Genomic DNA, 22349 nt, shown 5'->3' on the forward strand with positions numbered 1-22349 from the left:
TTCCTCGTCGTCGTTGAGGTCCTTGAGTTCGTCGAGGAGGTCCTTGAGGGTGAGGTTGTCGGAGTTCCGGGACTCGTAGGGCAGGTCCTCGATGATCTTGCGGATTTGCTCGACGGTCAGTTCGGGCTTCTTCTGCGGGGACTTGTAGAAGAACTTGTGGGTGAGGTAGACGAAGAGGCAGCCGCCGACGAACCACGCGAGTTTGCGCTGGTTGTTTTCGAAGAACGTGAGGAGTTGCAATTTTACGTCCATTTAAGTGACAGTTTGGTGAAAGTGACGGATGTCAGAGGGATGTGGGTGGGTTTTTATTACTTGATTTGGAGAAGTTTTTTGGTTTAAATTTTCTTTGTTTTTTCAGTTATGTATTCTATTTTGTAAATTTTTGTTTTTTCAATTTTGATTTTCTCAGTTTTTCGTTTCGATTTAAAATTTCTAATTGTTTCCAATTTAATTTTCCAGTTTTTCGATTCTTTATATTTTCAATTTTTCGGTTTTCATTTTTTCAATTTAACATTTCTTTTTCTAGAACCTTTGGAATCGAATCTCTAGATCCTATGGAATCTCTAAAATGGCTAGACTCTAAAATTTGTGTAATTTCTAGAATCTTTAAGTACTGTACAATTTTTGGAATCTTTGGAATTTTCGAACAGCTAATTTCAGGAGTCCCTGTAATTTTTCTAATTTGCAATCTTTGGAATTTTCGAAAAACCAATTTCTGAATCTTTGAAATTTTTGTAAGTTTAGTTAATTCTCAGATTCCAAAAAATTATGGAAACCCCGATTTCTTTGGACTCTGAAATTTTCGGAGTCTTTGATGTCTCTGAAACCTCTTAGAATTTTTTAAATGTTTAGAAAAAGTGGAGAAAAAATCTTTGATACACCATGTTTAGACCTCAGGATCTCTAGAAACCTAACATCTGTAGAATCTCCAAAACCTCTAGAAATTCTACAATTTTTAGAATCATTACTTAATAATCGCAAGACTGAAATTTTGGATCTCTTGAAATCTTTAGAATATACGGAATCTCTAAGATCTCCTGAATCTCTAGAATCTATGAAGCCTCTAAAATCTCAAGAATTTCTAAAACCCCTGGGTTTTCTAGAATTTCTAGGATCTAGATTCTTTAAAATGTTTAGAATCTCTAGTTCTTTTCGTCCTTTTTTTCCTTTTCGTCTTTTTTCAGCCTTTTCGTCATTTTTCGTCCTTTTCGTCCATTTCGTCCTTTTCCGTCCTTTTCGTCCTATTTCGTCCTTGTTGGTCCTTTTTCGTCGTTTTCATCCTTTTTGTCCTTTTTCGTCGTTTTCGTCCTTTTTGTTCTTTTTCGTCCTTTAGCGTCCTTTTTCGTCCTTTTTCGTCCTTTTCATCCGTTTCGTTCTTTTTCGTCCGTTTCGTTCTTTTTCATCCTTTCCGTCTTTCTTCGTCGTTTTTCGTCCTTCTTGGTCCTTTTTCGTCCTTTCCGGTCTTTTGTCGTCCTTTTTGCCCTTTTTCGTCCTTTTCCGTCCTTTTCACAATTTTTCATCCATTTCGTTTTTCTTTCCTGTTCGTCCTTTTCGCAATGTTTCATTCTTCTCTCTCTTTTTAGCCCTTTTCGTTCTTCTCGCAATTTTTCATTTTTTTCATTCTTTCCGTTTTTTCTTCGTCGTTTTTCATCCTTATTCGTCTTTTTCGTTTTTTTCGTCCTATTCGTTGATTTCGTCATTTTTCGTCCACTTTCGTCATTTTTCGTCCTATTTCGTCCTTTTTCGTCCAATTCGTCCTTTTCTGCGTTTGTTGTCCTTTTTCGTCCTTCTTGGTTCTTATTCGTCCTTTTTCGTCGTTTTCGTCCAATTCGTCCTTTTTCGTCCTTTTCGTTCTTTTCGTCCTTTTTCGTCCTTTTCGTCCAATTCGTCCTTTTCGTCCTTTGTTGTCCTTTTTCGTTCTTCTTGATCCTTTTCCGTCCTTTTCGTCCTATTTCGACCTTCCTCGTCCTTTTTCGTCCTTCTTGGTCTTTTTTCGTCCTTTTCGTCCTTTTCCGTACTTTTCGTCCTTTTCGTCCTTATTCGTCCTTTTCACCCATTTCGTCTTTTTCGTTCTTTTTCGTCCTTTTTCGTCCTTCTTGGTTCTTTTCAGTCCTTTTCGTCATTCTTCGTCCTTCTCGTCCTATTTCGTCCTTCTTGGTTCTTTTTCGTCCTCTTCGTCCTTTTTTATCCTTATGCGTTTTGTTTCGTCCTTCTTGGTACTTTTTCGTCCTATTTTGTCCTTTTTCGTCCTTCTTGGTCCTTTTTCGTTCTTTTCGTCCAATTCGACCTTTTCGTCCTTTTTCGTCCTTGTTGGTCCTATTTCGTCCTTTTCGTATTTTCGTTCTTTTTCGTCTTTTTTCGTCCTTCGTCCTTTTTCGTCCTTCTTCGTCCTTCTTGGTGCTTTTTCCTTTTCTTCGTCCTTTTCGTCCAATTCGTCCTTTTCGTCCTTTGATGTCCTTTTTCGTTCTTCTTCGTCCTTTTTTGTCGTTTTTTGTCCTTTCCTTCCTTTGTCGTCGTTTTTGTCCTTTTTCGTCCTTTTCGTCTTATTTCGACCTTTCTTGTACTTTTTCGTCGTTCTTGGTCTTTTTTCGTCCTTTTCGTTTTTTTCGTCCTTATTCGTCCTTTTCACCCTTTTCGTCCTTTTTTGTCCTATTTCGTCTTTGTTGTTTTTTTTTCGTCGTTTTCGTCGTTTTCGTCCTTTTTCGTCCTTATCTTTCTTTTAGTCCTATTTCGTTCTTTTTCGTCCTTATTAGTTTTCTCCGTCCTTTTTTGTCCTTTTCGGCCTTTGTTGTCCTCGTCCTTTTCGTCCTTTTTCGTCCAATTCGTCCTATTTCGTCCACGTTGGTCCTTTTTGGTCCTTGTCGTTCTTCTTGGTCCTTTTTCGTCCTTCTTGGTCCTTTTTCGTCCTTCTTGGTCCTTTTTCGTCCTATTTTGTCCTTTTTCGTCCTTGGTCCTTTTTCGTTCTTTTCGTCCAATTCGTCCTTTTCGTCCTTTGTTGTCCTTTGTCGTTCTTCTTCGTCCTTTTTCGTCCTATTCGTCTTTTTCGTCGTTTTTCGTCCTTTCCATCCTTTTTCGTCGTTTTCGACCTTTTTCGTCCTTTTTCGTCGTTATTGGTCTTTTTTCGTCCTTTTTCGTGCTTTTCGACCTTTTCGTCTTTTTCGTCCTTTTCGCCCTTTTCGTCCTATTTCGTCCTTGTTTTTTTTTCGTCGTTTTCGTCCTCACTCGTTCTTTTAGTCCTATTTCGATCTTTTTCGTCCTTACTCGTTTTTTTCGTCCTTTTTCGTCCAATTCGTCCTTTTTCGTCCTTTGTTGTCATTTTTCGTTCTTCTTGGTCCTATTTCGTCCATGTTGGTCCTTTTTCGTCGTTTTCGACCTTTTTGGTCCTTGTCGTCCTTCTTGGTCCTTTTTCGTCCTTCTTGGTCCTTTTTCGTCCTTCTTGGTCCTTTTTCGTCCTATTTTGTCCTTTTTCGTCCTTCTTGGTCCTTTTTCGTTCTTTTCGTCCAATTCGTCCTTTTCGTCGTTTGTTGTCCTTTTTCGCCGTTTTCGTCTTATTTCGACCTTTTTCGTCGTTCTTGATCCTTTTTCGTTCTTTTCGTCCTTTTCCATACTTTTCGCCCTTTTCGTCCTTTTTCGTCCTATTTCGTCCTTGTTTTTTTTTCTCGTTTTCGTCCTTTTCGTCCTTTTTCGTCCTTTTCGTTCTTTTCGTCCAATTCGTCCTTTTCGTCCTTTGTTGTCCTTTTTCGTTCTTCTTCGTCCTTTTTCGTCCTCTTCGTCTTTTTTCGTCGTTTTTCGTCCTTTCCATCCTTTTTCGTCGTTTTCGTCCTTTTTTGTCCTATTTCGTCCTTGTTGTTTTTTTTTTCGTCGTTTTCGTCCTTTTCGTCCTTTTTCGTCCTTATCGTTCTTTTAGTCCTATTTCGTTCTTTTTCGTCCTATTTCGTTCTTTTTCGTCCTTATTCGTTTTTTTCGTCGTTTTTCGTCCTGTTCGGCCTTTGTTGTCCTCGTGCTATTCGTGCTTTTTCGTCCTTTTCGTCCTTTTTCGTCCTTTTCGTTCTTTTAGTCCTTTTTCGTTTTTTTTTGGTCCAATTCGTCCTTTTTCGTCCTTTGTTGTCCTTTTTCGTTCTTCTTGGTCCTTTTTCGTCGTTTTCGTCCTTTTTGGTCCTTGTCCTTCTTGGTCCTTTTTCGTTCTTTTCGTCCAATTCGTCCTTTTTCGTCCTTTTCGTCCTTGGTTGTCCTTTTTCGTTCTTCTTGGTCTTTTTTCGTCCTTTGTTGTCCTGTTTCGTCCGTTTTCGTCCTTTTTCATCTTTTTCGTCCTGTTTCGTCCTTTTTCGTCCTGTTTCGTCCTTTTTCTTTTCTTTGGGTTAGTCCTGTTTGTATTGTGGTCGATTAGTTATTTGTATATTTATTATTATGTATTCTTTATATTTTGTCGTGTAATTAGGGAAACCTGTTATTATTATTTCGTCCGTTTCGTTCTTTTTCGTCCTCTCCGTCTTTTTTCGTCGTTTTTCGTCCTTCTTGGCCCTTTTTCGTCTTTTCGGTCTTTTGTCGTCCTTCTTGTCCTTTTTCGTCCTTTTCCGTCCTTTTCGCAATTTTTCATTTTTCTCTCTCTTTAGTCCTTTTCGTTCTTTTCGCAATTTTTCATTTTTTTTGTTCTTTCCGTTTTTTCTTCGTCCTTTTGCATCCTTATTCGTCGTTTTCGTTTTTTTCGTCCTTTTCGTTGTTTTCGTCATTTTTCGTCCTTCTCGTCCAATTCGTCCTTTTTCGTCCTTTTCGTCTTTTGTTGTCCTTTTTCGTTCTTCTTAGTCCTTTTTCGTTTTTTTCGTCCTTCTTGGTTCTTTTTCGTCCAATTCATCCTTTTCGTCCTTTGTTGCCCTTTTTCGTTCTTCTTGGTCGTTTTTCGTCTTTTTTGTCCTATTTTGTCCTTTTTCGTCCTCTCCGTCCTATTTCGTCCTTTTTCGTCCTTTTTCGCCCTTATTTTCCTTTTTCGTTTTTTGTCGTGATTCTTGGTCTTTTTTCGTCCTTTGTCGTCTTCTCGTCCGTTTTCGTCTTTTTCGTCCTTCTTGGTCCTTTTTCGTCCTTTTTCGTCCTTATTCGCCCGTTTCGTTCTTTTTCGTCCTTCCCGTCTTTTTCCGTCATTTTCGGTCTTTTGTCGTCCTTTTCGTCTTTTTCGTCCTTTGCCGTCCTTTTCACAATTTTTCATCCTCTTCGCTGTTTTTCGTCCTTTCGTCCTTTTTCGTCCTTTCCGTTTTTTCTTCGTCCTTTTACTTCCTTATTCGTCTTTTTCGTTTTTTCGTCCTTTTTCATCCTTATTCGTCCTTTTCGTTGTTTTCGTCATTTTTCGTCCTTTTCGTAGTTTGTTTATTATTAAATCTTGACTGATTTTGCAGGTCTTGGGATCTTTAACAGCTTTAGAACTTCTAGAAACTCTAAAATATGTAGAATCTTGGAAGTTTTGGGTTTTCTGAATTTTGTAGATACCCTGGAATTCCCAGATTTTTGTGTATATAAAACGAAAACTGGAAAATTTTAAAATTGAGAATTTAAAAATCCAAAAAGTGCAAAATTGTAAAACCGAAAAATTGTAAAGTCAGAAAGTCCCATAAAAAGAGTGAAGATTTGAAAAACTGAATAAGCGAGAAATTTCAAATTTAAATTGCAAAATTGCAGAACAAAAATTGATACAGACGAGAGACAAACAGACGGAGCGGGTACCACAGAAATAAAAATAAAGAAAATTGTCAAAAAATTCCAGACCCATTAGTCATTGAAAATTTGAATCGGTATTTTATTACTCATTAGTCATTAGCTTTGCCTTGACACACAAGGCCACCTAATCCAAACATAGTCACACAAATAACACCAAGTCCAAGATCTCCTCGTCATCGCCGAACTCAAGAAGTTCCCAGAACCCATCATCCCGAAAATTAAAATTCATCAAAATAAAAACCCACGTTTCTGTTCCACAAAATGAGTCCCAACATCCGCTTCTCGTTCTCCCAGACCGGCTCACCAAATAAGCAGAAACCATTTACATGTTGACAATGTGATGTAATAACCCAACACCTACCTCCAGCGTTACCCCAAGACCAAGACCTACAAAGGCCAGCTCGCAGTTCCCGAGCGTAGTAAACGCAACTTAGTTGTGGAACGCATGTGACGGTGTTAGTAGAAGTGTGTGTCACAGTTAACGATGGGGCTTTCGACGACTTTCGCGTTTTTGGTTCTGGGGGCGGCGCTGGCGGTGGCGTCAGGTGAGCCTTCGTATTACTATGAGTACAGAAGTCCGCACACGAACAGTTACACGTACTCCAACAACCCGTTTCGGCAGTGGTACGACTACTACTCGAAACCGGAGTACAGATATAGGAGCTCGAGTTACGATGATTATGGGTACAGGGCGAGGGCTAGGGCCTACAATGATGACACGGTTTATGTTACTGACATGTATGGCAACACCAGGGTGTCTTCGGCGAGGAGCTTGCGAGGTTAAATTAGTTGTAGATGTGTCATGGGTTCACTTTCTGTTTTTCAAGCATAATGGGGTATTTCTGGCTTTCGGGGCTTTCTTTCGATTGTGGGGGTTACTAAATTTCATAGAAATTTTAATACTTTAAAGAAAAAAATTTTAATATCTTTTTCGTAAATTTCATTGGTCTTTAATATATAATTAAGAACTAATTAATTTCTACCATATAATGTATTTTCATAAGCCACAGTGAGATCAAATTTATATAAATAATTTATTAACATATTTTATAAACCTCACAGAAAATTTTAAACTCGTTTCTTACTTTTCTCTTTCTCTTACTTTCTTAGTTCTTAGTCTTACTTTGCCTAATAATGTGTCCTTAGTAATTTATAACTCAGTCATATACATACATCTTTTGTTTTTATAGCCTTCAAATTTAGTTTCGGAAAAATAAAAGACTCCGAAAATTTCATAGATTCTATAGAATCTAGAGATCCAGAGATTCCAAAGATTCTAGTAATTCTAGAAATTATAGAGAATTTAAAGATTATAGAGATTTTACAAATTTTAGAATCCAACGATTCCAATCATTTTAGAAATCCAAAAGAACATAGAAATTCTGAAGATTTCAGACGTTCTAAAGATCTAATAATTCCAGAAATTGTAGTTTTAAAGTTTAACGGCGTTAGCAATTCTAGAGATTCTAGAGATTCAAAAACAAAATATTTTAGACACTTTCAAGATTCTAAAGGTTTCTAAGAGATTCTAGACATTCTGGACATTCTGGAGATTCTAAAAATTCTAAATGTTTTAAAGATTACATAATTTAAATTTAATTTAAAGATTCTGGAGATTGTAGAAAATTTAGAATCTAGAGATTTTAACAATTCTAAATGTTTTAAGATTATAGAGATTCTGAAGATTCCAGAGGTTCTAAAAATTCTAGCGATTTCATAGTTTCAGAATTTCCAGAGATTCCAAGGTTCTAATAATTCTAGTAGTTGTAGAGTATTTAGAGATTTTAGATAGTGTACAAGTTTTAGAGTTTAGTGATTCTAGCCATTCTCGAAATTTTAAAGATTCTAGAAATTCCAAAGATTTTAAAGATTCTGGAAATTCTAAAAATTTTAGAGATTCTGAAGAATCTATAAAATCTAAAGTTACTAGAGAATTGGAGGTTTTAGAAATTCCAAAGATTTTGAAGATTCCAGTTATTCTAAAGATTCTAAAACCCCAAAGACTCTAAGAGTCTAAGGATTCGAAAGATTTTAGGGATTCAAAAAATTCTAGAGATTCCAAAGTTTGCAGTAATTCTAGAGACTGTAGATAATTTAGAGATTCCACATGTGATAGAAATTTTAGAGTGTAGCAATTTCAGTTATTCTGGAGATTTTGAAGACTGCAGGATTCTAAAGATACTGAAGATTCGAAAAATTCTAGAAATTCTAAAAATTCCAAAAGTTTTAGAATCTAGCGGTCTAGAAATTCTAAATTTTAGAAGTTCTAGAGGTTCTGGAGACGCCAAAGTTTCTGGAAACCACTATTCCAGAATCTCCAGAATCACTAGAATTTTGAGGATATCTAGAATATTTAGCACATCCAGAATCGTAAAAACCTCTAGAGAATTTCTAATCTCTAGAATCTCTAGAAACTTTAAAATCTTTAACATATCCAGAATTTCTAGAATTTCTCGAACCTTAAGAATTTTCCAGAACCTCTAGAATCTCCACAAAAATCCAAATCTCTGCAATTTTCGGATTTTTTTTAATTTTTAAAATCTTTAACTACTCCAGAATCTTCAGAATCTCGAGAAACTTTAAAACCTATGGAATTTTCTAGAGTTTCTCAAATTTTTATGATTTCTAGAAGTGCTGAAACCCGTGGATTCTAATATTTTAAAATCTCTGGAATCTCTAAATTCTCTATAATCTCTAGAATTACTAGATTGTTCAGAATCTCTAGAATCTATGGAACTGCTAGACTCTCAAACATGTACCATGTTTCGTGCCTCTAGATTTTCTACAATCTCTAGAATTACTAAAATCTTTGAATCTCTGGATTCTTTAGAATCTTTAAACCAATTTCAGCAAATAATTAAAATATTTGGATCATTTGAAATCTTTTGAGATTCTGGAGATTCTAAATAATGTAGAGATTCTAGAGATTAGAGATTCAAAGAATTCGAGAAATTCTAGAAATTGCAAAAATTCTAGAGATTCTGCAGATTAGATAGATTCTAAAAATTATAACTAGCAGTTCTAGTAGTTTTAGTAGTTCTAAATATTTTTGAAATTCTACAAATTCCAAAAGTTCCAGAGATTGTAGAAATTCTAGAGGTTTTAGATATTCTAGATTTTCCGCCGATTCTAAAGACTTTAGAAGTTTAGACATTATAGAAGTCGTCGAATTTCTGGAGATGCTAAAGAAAGAATTTGAGAATTTCTAGAAATTCCAAAAATTCTAGAGATTGTAAAGATTCTAGGAAATATAGAGGTTTTGGAAATTCTTGAGTCAGGAGATTCTAAACATTCCAAAAATCCCAAAAGTTTAGAGTCTAGCGGTTCTAGCAGTTGTAGAGATTCTTAAGATACTGAGAATTCTAAAAGTTCTGGAGATTCTAAATTTTTAGGAATTCTGGAGATGCTAAAGATTCTGGAAATTCTAAAGTTTCTAGAAACTACTATTCCAGAATCACTAGAATTTTTCGAATATTTAGAATTTCTCGATTCTAGAATTTTTAGAATATTTAGCACCTGCAGAATCTTAAAAACCTATACAGAATTTCTAGAATTTTTAAAATCTTTAACATTTCCAGAATATCTACAATTTCTCGAACTTTAAGAATCTCCAGAACTTCCAGAATGTCCACAAAAATCCAAATCTCTGCAATTTTCGGATTATTTTGAATTTCTAGAATCTTTAACTACTCCAGAATCTTCAGAATCTCGAGAAACTCTAAAACTTATGAAATTTTTACAATATCTAGAATATTGGGAATTTCTAGAGTTTCTCAATTTTTTATGATTTCTAGAACTGCTGAAACCCTTGGATTCTAAAATTTTAAAATCTCTGGAATCTCTAAATTCTCTACAATCTCTAGAATTACTAGAATGTTCAGAATCTCTAGAATCTATAGAACTGCTAGACTCTCAAACTTGTACCATGTTTCGTGCCTCTAGATTCTCTACAATCTCTAGAATTACTAGAATCTTTGAATCTCTGGTTTCTTTAGAATTTTTAAACCAATTTCAACAATATTTGAAATATTTGGAACATTTGAAATCTTTTGAGATTCTGGAGATTCTAAATAATGTAGAGATTATAGAGATTAGAGATTCATAGAATTCGAGAAATTCTAGAAATTGCAAAAATTCTAGAGATTCTGCAGGTTAGACAGATTCTAAAAATTATAAAAAATCCAAAGATTCGAAAAGTTTCAGAATCTAGCAGTTCTCGTAATTTTAGAAGTTCTAAAGATTTTTGAAATTCTACAAATTCCAAAAATTCCAGAGATTCTAGACATTCTAGAGGTTTTAGATACTCTAGATTTTTTGGCGATTCTAAAGACTTTAGAAGTTTAGACATTATAGAAGTCCTGGAATTTCTGGAGATGCTAAAGAAAGAATTTGAGAATCTCTAAAAATTCCAAAAATTCTAGAGATTCTAAAGATTCTAGGAAATATAGAGGTTTTAGAAATTCTTGAGAGTCCGGGGATTCTAAACATTTCAAAAATCCCAAAAGTTTATAGTCTAGCGGTTCTAGCAGTTGTGGAGATTCTTAAGATACTGAGGATTATAAAGGTTCTGGAGATTCTAAATTTTTAGGAATTCTGGAGATGCTAAAAATTCTGGAAATTCTAAAGTTTCTAGAAACTACTATTCCAGAATCACTAGAATTTCTAGAATATTTAGCACCTGCAGAATCTTCAGAACCTTTAGAAAATTTCTAACTTCTAGAATCTCTAAAATCTTTAACATTTCTAGAATCTCTAGAGTATTTAGAATTTCTAGAATCTCCAGAACCTCTAGAATCTCTAAAAAAATTCAATTCTCTGCAATTTTCGGATTTTTTTGAATTTTTAGAATTTTTAACTACTCCAAAATCTCTAAAACGTCCAGAATCTTTAGAATCTATAGAATTTTTGAAATTTCTAGAGTTTCTTAAATTTTTAAAATCTCTAGAATCTTTCGAATCTTCACAATCTCTAGAACTGCTGAAACCGTTAGCTCTAAATTCTCTACATTCTCTAGGAATCCTAGAATCTTTGGAATCTCTGGAATTTCTAGAATCTCTAGAATGACTGAAAACGCTAGACTCTAAAGTAATATTCGAGAAATTTACAAAAATTCTACAAATTCCAAGAAATCCAAAGGTTTACAGTCAATGGGTTTTAGCAATTCTAGAGATTCATAGGATTCGAGAAATTCTAGAATTATAAAAAATCCAATGATTCGAAAAGTTTCAGAATCTAGAAATTCTAGTAATTTTAGAAGTTCTAAAGATTCTTGAAATTCTAGAAGTTCTAGACATATACAGGTCCTGGAATTTCTGCAGATTCTGAAGACTCTGAAAATTCTAAAGATTCAAGAAAATCTACAACTTCCAAAAATTCCAGAGATTCTAGAAATTCTCCAGGTTTTAAGAGATTCTAGATATTCCGGTGATTCTAAAGACTGTAGAAGTTTAGACATTAAGAAGTCCTGGAATTTCTGGAGATGCTAAAGATTCTAACGAGTCTAACAATTTGAGAAATACTAAAAATTCCTAAAATTCTAGAAATTCTAAAGATTCTAGGAAATCACAGGTTTTAGAGATTCTTGAGAGTCGGGAGATTCTAAGGATTCTAGAGAATCTAAACGCTCCAAAAATTCCAAAGTTTTAGATTCTAGCGGTCTAGAGATTCTAAATTTGAGAGGTTCTAGAGATTCTGCAGACGCCAAATATTCTGGAAACTACTATTCCAGTATCACTAGAATTTTGAGAATATCTAGAATATTTATCACCTCTAGAATCTTTAAAATCTTTAACATTTCCAGAATTTCTAGAATATTTAGAATTTCTCGAATTTCCAGAACCTCTAGAATCTCTAAAAATCCAAATCTGCAATTTTCGGATTTATTTGAATTTTTAGAATTTTTAACTATTCCAGAATCGCGAGAATCTCTAAAACCTCCAGAATCTTTAGAATCTATAGAATTTTCAAAATTTCTAGAGTTTCTCAAATTTTTAAAATCTCTCGACTCTTTCGAATCTTCAGAATTTCTAAAACTGCTCAAACCGTTAGACTTTAAAACTTTTACAATCTCTGGAATTTCTAAAATCCCTACAATCTCTAGGAATCCTAGAATTTTACTTACTAAAACTTACTTTAGAATCTCTAGAATGGTTAGAAACGCTAGACTCTAAAATAATATTCTAGAAATTTCCAAAAATTCTACAAATTCCAAGAAATCCAAAGGTTTACAACCTCTCAATTCTAGCAATTCTAGAGATTAGAAATTCATTGGACTCGAGAAATTCTAGAAATTCCAAAAATTCTAGAGATGTTAGAGGTTTTATAGATTCTGAAGCTTTTAAAGATTCTAAAAATTATAAAAAATCCAAAGATTCAAAAAGTTTCAGAATCTAGCAGTTCTAGAAGTTCTAAAGATTCTTGAAATTCTAGAAGCCTTAGACATTATAGAGGTCCTGGAAAATTTTTAAGTTTCAAGAAAATCTACAAATTCCAGAAATTCTAGAAATTCTAAAGGTTTCAAATATTCTATATTTTCTGAAGATTCTAAAGATCTAGAGGTTTAGGTATATAGAGGTTCTGGAATTTTTGGAGATGCTAAAAATTCTAAGAATTTGAGAAAGTCTAGAAATTCCGAAAATTCTAAAGATTCTAAACATTCCAAAAATTCCAAAAGTTTAGAGTCTAGCAATGATTCTTAAGATTCTGAGAATTCTAGAGCTTCTAGAGATTTTAAATTTTTAGGAATTCTGAAAATGCTTAAAGATTCTGGAGATTCTCGTTTTTAGAATCTTTAGAATATTTAGCACCTACACAATTTTCAGAACCTCTAGAGAAGTTCTAATCTCTTGAATCTTTAAAATCTTGAACATTTCCATAATCTCTAAAATATCTAAAATTTCTCGAATCGCCAGAATCTCCAGAACCACTAGAATCTCTAAAAAATCCAAATCTCTGCAATGTTCGGATTTTTTTGAATTTTTAGAATTTTTAACTACTCCAGTATCTCTAAAACCTCCAGAATTTTTAGAATCTAGAATTTTGAAATTTCTAGAGTTTCTCAAATTTTTGAAATCTCTAAAATCTTTCGAATCTTCACAATCTCTAGAACTGCTGAAACCGTTAGACTTTAAAACTTTTACAATCTCTGGAATCTCTGAATTCTCTACAATCTCTGGGAATCCTATAATCTTTGGAATTTCTGGAATTTCTAGAATCTCTAGAATGGCTGCAAACGCTAAAGTCTAAAGTAATATTCGAGAAATTTTCAAAAGTTCTACAAATTCCAAGAAATCCAAAGGTTTACAACCTATTGGTTCCAGCAATTCTAGAGATTAGAAATTCAGAGGATTCGAGAAATTCTAGAAATTCCAAAAATTCTAGAGATTTTAGATGTATTATAGATTCTAAGGATTTTAAAGATTCTAAAAATTATAAAAAATTCAAAGATTCTGACTTATCTAGCAGTTCTAGCAATTTTAGAAGTTCTAAAGATTCTTGAAATTCTAGAAGTTTTAGACATTATAGAGGTCTTGGAATTTCTGCAGATGCTGAAGATTCTGAAAATTCTAAAGTTTCAAGAAAATCCACAAATTCTAAAGATTCTAGATATTATGAAGATTCTAAAGATCTAGAGGTTTAAGTATATAGAGGTTCTGGAATTTTTAAAGATGCTAGAGATTCTAAGAATTTGAGAAAGACTAGAAATTCCGAAAATTCTAGAGATTCTAAAGATTCTAGAGATTCTAAGCATTCCAAAAATTCCAAAAGTTTAGAGTCTAGCGGTTTCAGCAGTTGTAGCGATTCTTAAGATTTTGAGAATTCTAGAGCTTCTAAATTTTTAGGAATTCTGGAAATGCTAAGGATTCTGGAGATCTCGTTTCCAGAATCTCTAAAATGTTTAAAATTTCTAGAATTTCTCGAACCTTAAAAATCTTCAGAATCTTTAGAATCTCCAAATTCTCTAAAATCTCGAGAATTATTGGAATTTTTAGAATTTCTCAAATTTTAAGAATCTCTACAATCTCTCGAATCTTCAGAATATCTAGAGCTACTGAAACAGCTAGACTCTAAAACTTTTACAATCTCTAGAATCTCCAAATCTCCAAAATCTCTATAATCTTTAGAGTAACTAAAATATTTAGAATCTCTAGAATGGCTCGAATCGCTAGACTCTAAAGTTTGTACTATATTTAGAATCTCTTGATATTCTACAATCTCTAGAATTACTAGAATCTTTGTAATTTCTGGAATATTTGGAACGTTTGAAATCTTTTCTGGAGATTTTAAATGTTCTAAAGATTCAAAGTAATTCGCAGCTCTAGAGTCCAGCGGTTCCTGCAATTATAGAGATTCTAAACATTCTAGAGATTCTGGAGGTTTTACTGATTCTAGAGGTTTTAATATTCTGGAGATTTTAAAGACTCTAAAGATTCAAAGAAATAGAGTTTTAATGTCTAGCGGCTCCGGCAATTCTAAAGACTATGATTCTAGAGGTTTAGAGATTCTAAAGAAATTAATAATTTAAAGTTTCTAAAAATTCCAGCACTTCACATTCAAACAAGTTAAAAACTTATTTTTACAGGGTGTTACGTTAAAAAAAAATAACTTTCAAATAAAACATCGTGTAATTCATTTATCCCAAACATCTCAATGTATAAAAGTTGAAAATGTCGACGTGTCTTTAAAAAATATAGAAAAAAATAAAATCTGCCGTCGTTTTAAAAATTATTATTATTAACCAAAAATGTCACTGTAACAAGCACAGAATAATCAAAATAATTACCAAACACAAAAAAAAATACCCAAAATTTGAAAATAAATATTAGTCAAAGCAGTATTTTCTCAAATCTCCTTTTTAGTTCATCACAATCTATAATCATATGCATCTTCGTGCAATTAAAACGCCCACCAACACCGAAAATGCAGACCGACCATTTCCAGCAAGCAATCCAAAAAAGTTACATAATATACAAATCTTTTATTCTTTTATCAATAGCAGATCATCAATCAATCAATGCGAGCTATTTCCATTAATTGCGACCTTGTGTCTATATTTTCCTCTTCGTTTTCTTCGTTGAGGACACACGTAGGCGGCCCCAAACAAAAACAACAATTATTGTTACACAAAATGTTAATGTATGCAATTTCGAAATTAGGAAACCGATAACTTCCAAAGTGCTTCATTAAAAAAAAACATTATAATAATAAATCGCGAACTAATTTGTTGTTGTGTAGGAAGGGCATAAATTGCAATAATAACAACAATAGTCGTAGGACGGCTGATAATAGTCGCAATTAATTATTATAATTGTTGTTGCGTTATAATAACAAAATCGAACACGTAATACTACCTCATATACATACATACATATACACTTAACACGCACTACTCTCCCGCAACCACCAACTTAATTATAATCGTTATAACTCGCAGCCATGGCCTATGTTTCCTCCTGCGAGGGCAACACGTGCGGCCAGAACGCCCAGTGCTCTGTGATCGGGGGACGCCCCGTCTGCTCCTGCTTCCGCGGATACCTGGGGGATCCCCTCAGCTTCTGCAAGCGAGCCGAGTGCCTGGACAACTCCGAGTGTCGGAATCACCTTTCGTGCCGCAGCGGCCGCTGCATCGACCCCTGCGCCGGCACGTGTGGGGCCAACGCCGTCTGCAACGCCCGCAGCCACCTCCCGGTGTGCTCCTGTCCGGCGGGATTCACCGGAGATCCCTTCACCAACTGCCGCCGCTTCGACCCATGTAAGTCCCCTCAGAAACGTCATTATTGTCGATTTTATGAAGCTTTCTGCATTACTACTTCATTTATTTAGTTTTCAAATTTTCAATCTTTAATTTTCCGATTTTTAAATTTTTTAGTTCGAAAAACTGAAGAAACGAAAAAATGAAAGATTGAAGAAAAACTGGAAATAAAAAACGAATCAAATTGAAAATTTGGAAAACCCAGAAATTGAAAAATTAAACATCCAGAATTTCAAAAATTAAAAATCGAAAAATTCGAATAAATGAAAACGTTTTAAAATCCAGTAATTAAAAAATGGAAAAACCGGAAAATTGTAAAATTGAAAATGTGAAAATTCGAAAAACTAAAAACTTCAAAAAACTGAAAAACTATTAATTGATTTTTTCGATTTTTAAGTTTCTCGATCTTTCGCTCTCAAATGTTTAAATTTTTTGTTTCTTCGGTTCTTGGATTTACAATTTTCCGATTTTGCGATTTTTTCCGATTTTTTAATTTTTCGATTTTTAATTCTTTGGTTTTCAATTTTTCGATTTTTCAACCTATCGAATAAAAAAATGAAAAATTACAAAACTGTGAAATTGAAAAAACGAAAATCTATAAAATTGAAGAAACAAAAAAATAAAAAAATTGAAATTGAAGAAAAAAAAAGTGAAAAACATCGAAAAATTGAAAAAATTAATACTCTTCTAAAGATTCTGGAGGTGCTGAAGATTCTACAGATTCTATAGATTTTAAAGATTCTAAAAATTACAAAAAATTCAAAGATTGGAAAAGTTTCAGCGTTTAGCGGTTCCAACAATTGCAGAAATTCTAAAGATTTTAGAGATTCTAAAGATTCCTGAAACTCTAATAACTTTGGAAACTCTAGAGAATTTGGAGATTCTAGAGATTGTACGAATTTTAAAGTCAAGAGATTCTAAAAATGTTCCAAATTTCATAGGATCTAGAGATGCAGAGTTTCCAGAGATTCCAAAGATTCTATAGATTCTAAAGATTCTAGAGTTTCTAAAGCTTTTCTTTGAATCTTTAAAATCTCTAGAATGTTTGGATTCTAGAGGTTCTAAAGATTCTACAGATTCTAAAAATTTCTGCAGATATTAGGATATTAGGGCTTCTACAGATTCGAAATAGAAATTCTAAAAATTATAGATATTCTAAAGATTCTAGAGGTTTTAGAAATTGTAGAGATTCCAAGAAATACTAAGTTTTAGAGTCTAGCGGTTCCAGCAATTCCACAGATCCTAAAGATTCTAGAACTTCGAAAAATTCTAGAGGTTTTAGAGATTCTAGAGGGTCTGGAGACCCTAAAGATATTAGATATTCTAAAAATTCGAAAAATTCTAGAAGTTGCAAAAATTCTGAAGATTCCCAGAAATCTTTAGAAATTTTAATTAAATTTAGAGTCTACCGGTTCCAGCTATTCTAGAGAATGGAGATACTAAATATTCGATAAATTCCAAAAATTCTAGAGATTCTGCATGTTTTCGAGATTTTAGAGATTCTGGAGATTCCAAAAATCCTAAAAGTTCCAAAAAATCTATAGTTTTAAAGTCTAACGGTTCCAGAAATTTTAGAGATTCTAAAGATTCTAGAAATTCCAGAGGTTTTGGAGATTGTCGTGGTGCTGAAGAATTTGCAGATTCTAGAGGTTCTAAAGATTCGAAAAATTCTAGAAACTCCAAAAATTCTAGAGTTATTAAAAACTCTAGAGATTCTGGGGATTCTGGAGATGTTAAAGATTCTAAAGATTCCAAAAAATAGCGGTTCCAGCAGCTCTAGAGACTCTAAAGATTTTAGAGGTTCTGGAGGTTTTAAAGATTCTAGATCTTCCGGAAATTCTGGAAATATTCTGGAGATTAAAAAAATTCTTGAAATTCTTAAGGTTTTGACGGTTCTAGGAATTGTGGAGATGCTAAAGATCCTGGAATTCTACAAATTTCAAAAATTTTAGAGATTCTCAAGATTCTTGAGATTTTGGGGATTCTGGAAATCTACACTTCTACAAAACTCATAGTTTAAGTCAAGCGGTTCCACCAATTCCAGAGCTTCTAAAGATTCTAGAAACTCTATAGGTTTTGGAGATTGTGGAGATGCTGAAGATTTTGCAGATTCTAGAGGTTCTAAAGTTTCGAAAAATTCTAGAGAGTATAAAGATTTAAAAGATTCTAAAGATTATAGAAGTTTTAGAGACTCTAGATATTCTGAAGATGTTACAGATTCTAAAGATTCTAGAAATTCAAAAAATTCTAGAAATTCTAAATATTCAAGAAATTCTTGAAATTTCAAAAATTTAGAGATTCTACAGGTTTTCGAGATTTTAAAAATTCCGAAAATTCTAAAGATTCTAAAAGTACCAAGAAATCCATAGTTTTAGAATCTAGCACCTATAACCTTTCTAGAGATGCTAAGGGTTCTAAGAACGCTAGAAGTTCTAGACATTGTTGAGATGTTGAACATTCTGCAGATTCTAGAAGTTCTAAAGATTCGAAAAATTCTAGAAATTCCAAAAATGCCAGAGATACTAGAGATTCTAGAAATTTTGTAAATCCGAAAGTTTCTAGAGGTTCTGGAAATTGTGGAGACGCTAAAGATTCTGGATTATAAAGACTCTAGAGGTTCTAAGGATTCTAGGAATTCTAAAGATTCAAGAAATTATACAAATTCCGAAAATCTAGAGATGATAAACATCCTAAAAATTCCACGAAATCCGTAGTTTTAAAGTCTAAGGTTTCCAAACATTCTAGAATTTCTGAAGATTTTAGAAATTGTAGAAATTCCAAAAATTCTATAAAGTCTAAAGAGTCTAGAGATGTTAAAGATTCTAAACATTCCAAGAAATACGCAGCTTTAGGGTCTAGCGGTTCCAGCAATTCTAGAGATTCTAAAGATTCCAGAAATTTTGCAGGTTCTGGAGATTCTAAAAATTCGAGAAAGTCTAGAAACTCCAAAAATTCCAGAGATTCTAGACATTCTAGAGGTTTTAACGGTCCCAGAAATTTTGTAGATTCTACAGTTTGTAGAGGTTTTAGCCATTCTAGAGGTTCTAGAAATTGTGGAGATGCTAAAAATTCTGGATTATAAAGATTCTAAAAGTTTTAAGGATCCTAGAGATTAAAAAAATCAAGAACTTCTAGACATTTCAAAAATTTTAGAAATTCTAAAGATTGTTGAGATTTTGGAGATTCTAAAGATTCTAAAGATCTTAAAAGTTCTACGAAATCCATAGTTTTAAAAGCTGAGAGTTCGAGCAATTCTAGAACTTCTAATGATTCTAGAAATTCCAGAGAGTCTAAAGATTAGAAATTCTAGAGATTCTACGGATTATAGAGATGTTAAAGATTCTAAAGATTCCAAGAAATACACAATTTTAGAGTCCAGCGGTTCTAGCAATTCTAGAGATTCTAAAGCTTCTAGAGGTTCTGGAGTTTCAGAGAATCTAGTCCTGGAAAACTTGAAAATGCTAAAGATCATGGAGATTCTATATTATATTCGAGAAATTCTAGAAATTACAAAAATTCCAGAGATTCTAGAAATTCTAGAGGTTTTAAAGGTTCTAGAAATTTTGGAGACTAAAGTTTCTAGAGGTTTTAGCCATTCTAGAGGTTCTGGAAATTGTGGAGATGCTAAAGTTCTGGATTATAAAGATTCTAAAAGTTCTAAAGATTCTAGAGATTATAAAAATTCAAGAAATTCTAGACATTTCTAAAATTCTAGAAATTCTAAAGATTGTTGAGATTTTCGAGATTATAGAGATTCTAAAGATCTTAAAAGTTCTATGAAATCCATAGTTTTAAAAGCTAGGAGTTCGAGCAATTCTAGAACTTCTAATGATTCTAGAAATTCTAGAGAGTCTACGGATTATAGAGATGTTAAAGATTCTAAAAATTCCAAGAAATACACACTTTTAGAGTCCATCGGTTCTAGCAATTTTAGAAATTCTAAATATTCTAGAGGTTCTGGAGTTTTAGATATTCTAGAAATCCTGGAAATCCTGAAAATGCTAAAGATCATGGAGATAATAAATATTCGAGAAATTCTAGAAATTACAAAAATTCCAGAGATTCTAGAAATTCCAGAGGTTTTAAACGTTCTAGAAATTTTGGAGAGTAAAGTTTCTAGAGGTTTTAGACGTTCTAAAGGTTCTAGAAATTGTGGAGATGCTAAAGATTCTGGATTATAAAGATTCTAAAGGTTCTAAGGATTCTAGAGATTATAAAAATTCAAGAAATTGTAGAAATTTCAAAAATTCTAGAAATTCTAAACATTGTTGAGATTTTGGAGATTCTAAAGATCTTAAAAGTTCTACGAAATCCATAGTTTTAAAAGCTAAGAGTTCGAGGAATTCTAGAACTTCTAATGATTCTAGAAATTCTAGAGAGTCTAAAGATTAGAAATTTTAGAGATTCTACGGTTTATAGAGATGTTAAAGATTCTAAAGATTCCAAGAAATACACACTTTTAGAGTCCATCGGTTCTAGCAATTTTAGAGATTCTAAAGATTCTAGAGGTTCTGGAGTTTTAGAGATTCTAGATGTTCTGGAAATACTAGGGGTTTTGGAGATTGTGGAAATGCTTAGGATTCTGCAGATTCTAGACGTTCTAAACATTGTAAAAATTCTAGAGATTCTGGAGATTCTAAAGATTCCAGGAATTCTAGTAATTCCAAAATTCTAGAAATTGTAGAGGTTTTAGCGGTTCCAGAAATTCTAGGGATTCTGCGGGTTATAGAGATGTTAAAGATTCTAAAAATTCCAAGAAATACACAATTTTAGAGTCTAGCGGTTCTAGTAATTTTAGAGATTCTAAAGATTCTAGAGGTTCTGGAGTTTTAGAGATTCTAGAAGTTCTGGAAATCTTGAAAATGCTAAAGATCGTGGAGATTTTAAAAATTCGAGAAATTCTAAAAATTACAAAAATTTTTTAAACTTCTAGAAATTTTGGAGACTCTGAAGTTCCTAGAGGTTTTAGAAGTTCTAGAGGTTCTGGAAGTTGTGGGGATGTTAAGGATTTTGGATTCTAAAAATTCGGGGAATTCTAGAAATTTCAAAAATTCTAAAGATTCTAACGATTCTGAGATTTTGCAGATTCTGGAGTTTCTAAAGATCCTAAAAGTTCCAAAACATCCATAGTTTTAGAGTCTAGCGGTTCCCACAGTTCTAGATATTCTAAATATCCTAGAGATTTTACAGGTTCCAAGAAATTCAAGGTTTTAGAATCTATCAGTTCCAGCATTTCTAAACATCCGAAAAATAAAAAAAATTGAGAAACTGAGAAAACCAAAAAATGAAAAATTTCACATTGAAAAATTGAAGAAACGTGAAATAAAAAGAATTGAAATTGAAAACTGGTGAAATTTTAAACTGTAAAATTGCAATTTCAAAGTTAAATCGTAAAATGTTGCTATACTGTTTTAATTTTTTTTTTTTCGAAAAATCTAGATGTTACGGGTAAAAACTGAACAATTAGGCAACCAGTTATACAGATGCTTATAGTATTTGTCACGCGTCCTTGGGCATTTAGTTAAATCTACATGAAGTGATAGGCGGCACGCTTCCACTACCAGTTCGACCCCAAAATCATCCACAAACTCACAGAACACATTTCTTAACCTCAATTTTGTCTCGTAGCGGAGTTGTGCCACCCCAGCCCTTGCGGCTCCAACACCCTCTGCGAGGTGGTGAACGAAACCCCCACGTGCAAGTGCCTCCCAGGGTACCACGGCTCGCCCATCTCTGGGTGCCGCCACGAGTGCGACAGCGACTCCGAGTGCGGACCTTCCCTAGCCTGTATCGAGTTCAAGTGCCAGAACCCATGCTCCCAATGTGGAAAAAACGCGGAATGTGACGTCAGAAACCACCGACCCGTGTGCAAATGCCCCAAGAACTACTTCGGCAACCCATTGGTGTCCTGTCAACCCGAGTGCTACGGAGACAGCGACTGCCCCAGCGGAAAACCGGCCTGTTTCTATGGGATTTGCAAGAACCCGTGCGATGGGGTTTGTGGAGTGTCGGCGAACTGCGAGCTGAGGGGGCTCACACCCATTTGTTCCTGTCCCAGAGACATGACGGGCGATCCTTTCATTAGTTGCAGACCTTTCGATAAGCGCGACTTGTGTGAGCCGAACCCCTGCGGTGACAATGCCCGGTGTGAGCCTGGTTATGATAGGACGAACAAGGAGCGGCCGGTGTGTACTTGTCATCCGGGGTACGTGGGTGATCCGCTCACGGGTTGCCGTCCTGGGGAATGTACCGAGGATCCGCATTGTCCAGATTCCAAGGCCTGCATTGACTACAAGTAATTTTGTTTTTTTTTTGTGTTTGTAACGAATAGTTATGTTGTGGTTGTAGATGCCAGAACCCGTGTGTTGGTCAATGTGGGGTCAACGCCAACTGCAACCCGAGACGCCATATTGCTGTGTGTACGTGTGCTGATGGGTTCAATGGGGATGCGCTGACTCAGTGTCATAGAATCCAGGGGACGACGTACTAACCTCACTACGTGAAATGCCTCATTGACGACAAAGTGTTCAAAATATATACTTTTAACGAAATAGTCTAAACCGTAAGATTAAAATTTTGTTATTTCAGTATGATCTGTATATACTACTTGTTATGAATAAACGCTACTACTTTTACTAAGAGTGAATATTATAGGTCTAGTCGAGCTTAACCTAATATGTGAGGTTTGGATGAAAATAATGTCATAAAAATCGTATGATCCTTTTAATTTGATTAAAATTTCTGTACAGTCAGTCTTTCAATATTTACAATAAAAACTTCCATATTTAGACAAAATCGTCTGTTCGATACGTGGTGTCATGGTTCTGGATTTTCAAAGATTCCGAGAAATCCAAAGTTTTAGAGTCTAGTGGTTCTAGCCGTTGCACCGATT

At 33.9% G+C, this 22349-nt stretch overlaps 2 protein-coding genes across 3 annotated transcripts; one reads left to right on the forward strand and one right to left on the reverse strand.

Annotated features, from left to right (window-relative positions):
• Positions 1–2708: 2708 nt before the first annotated feature.
• On the reverse strand, positions 2709–3347 carry LOC135140312 (nucleolar protein 58-like). The gene is made up of 2 exons (XM_064070805.1): positions 3262–3347; positions 2709–3030 (listed from the first exon to the last, which is right to left on the reverse strand). Exons 1-2 carry the CDS (start codon positions 3345–3347, stop codon positions 2709–2711), a joined length of 408 nt encoding a protein of 135 aa, XP_063926875.1.
• Positions 3348–6079: 2732 nt separating this feature from the next.
• On the forward strand, positions 6080–22096 carry LOC135140553 (neurogenic locus notch homolog protein 1). 2 transcript variants are annotated; one of them, XM_064071151.1, is made up of 4 exons: positions 6080–6485; positions 15140–15457; positions 21086–21752; positions 21806–22096. In XM_064071151.1, the coding sequence occupies exons 1-4, from the start codon at positions 6191–6193 to the stop codon at positions 21945–21947; spliced, it is 1422 nt and encodes a 473-aa protein (XP_063927221.1). In that variant the 5' UTR covers positions 6080–6190; the 3' UTR covers positions 21948–22096. The 2 variants fall into 2 exon arrangements, with proteins under 2 accessions (XP_063927221.1, XP_063927222.1); XM_064071152.1 differs by having other exon boundaries at positions 6080–6251.
• Positions 22097–22349: the final 253 nt, after the last annotated feature.

The sequence above is a fragment of the Zophobas morio genome, unplaced genomic scaffold (genome assembly GCF_036711695.1).
Source record: "Zophobas morio isolate AGI-343-1 ecotype UQ-CSIRO unplaced genomic scaffold, CSIRO_AGI_Zmor_V1 ptg000040l, whole genome shotgun sequence".
In the NCBI taxonomy this organism is placed as follows: domain Eukaryota; kingdom Metazoa; phylum Arthropoda; class Insecta; order Coleoptera; family Tenebrionidae; genus Zophobas; species Zophobas morio.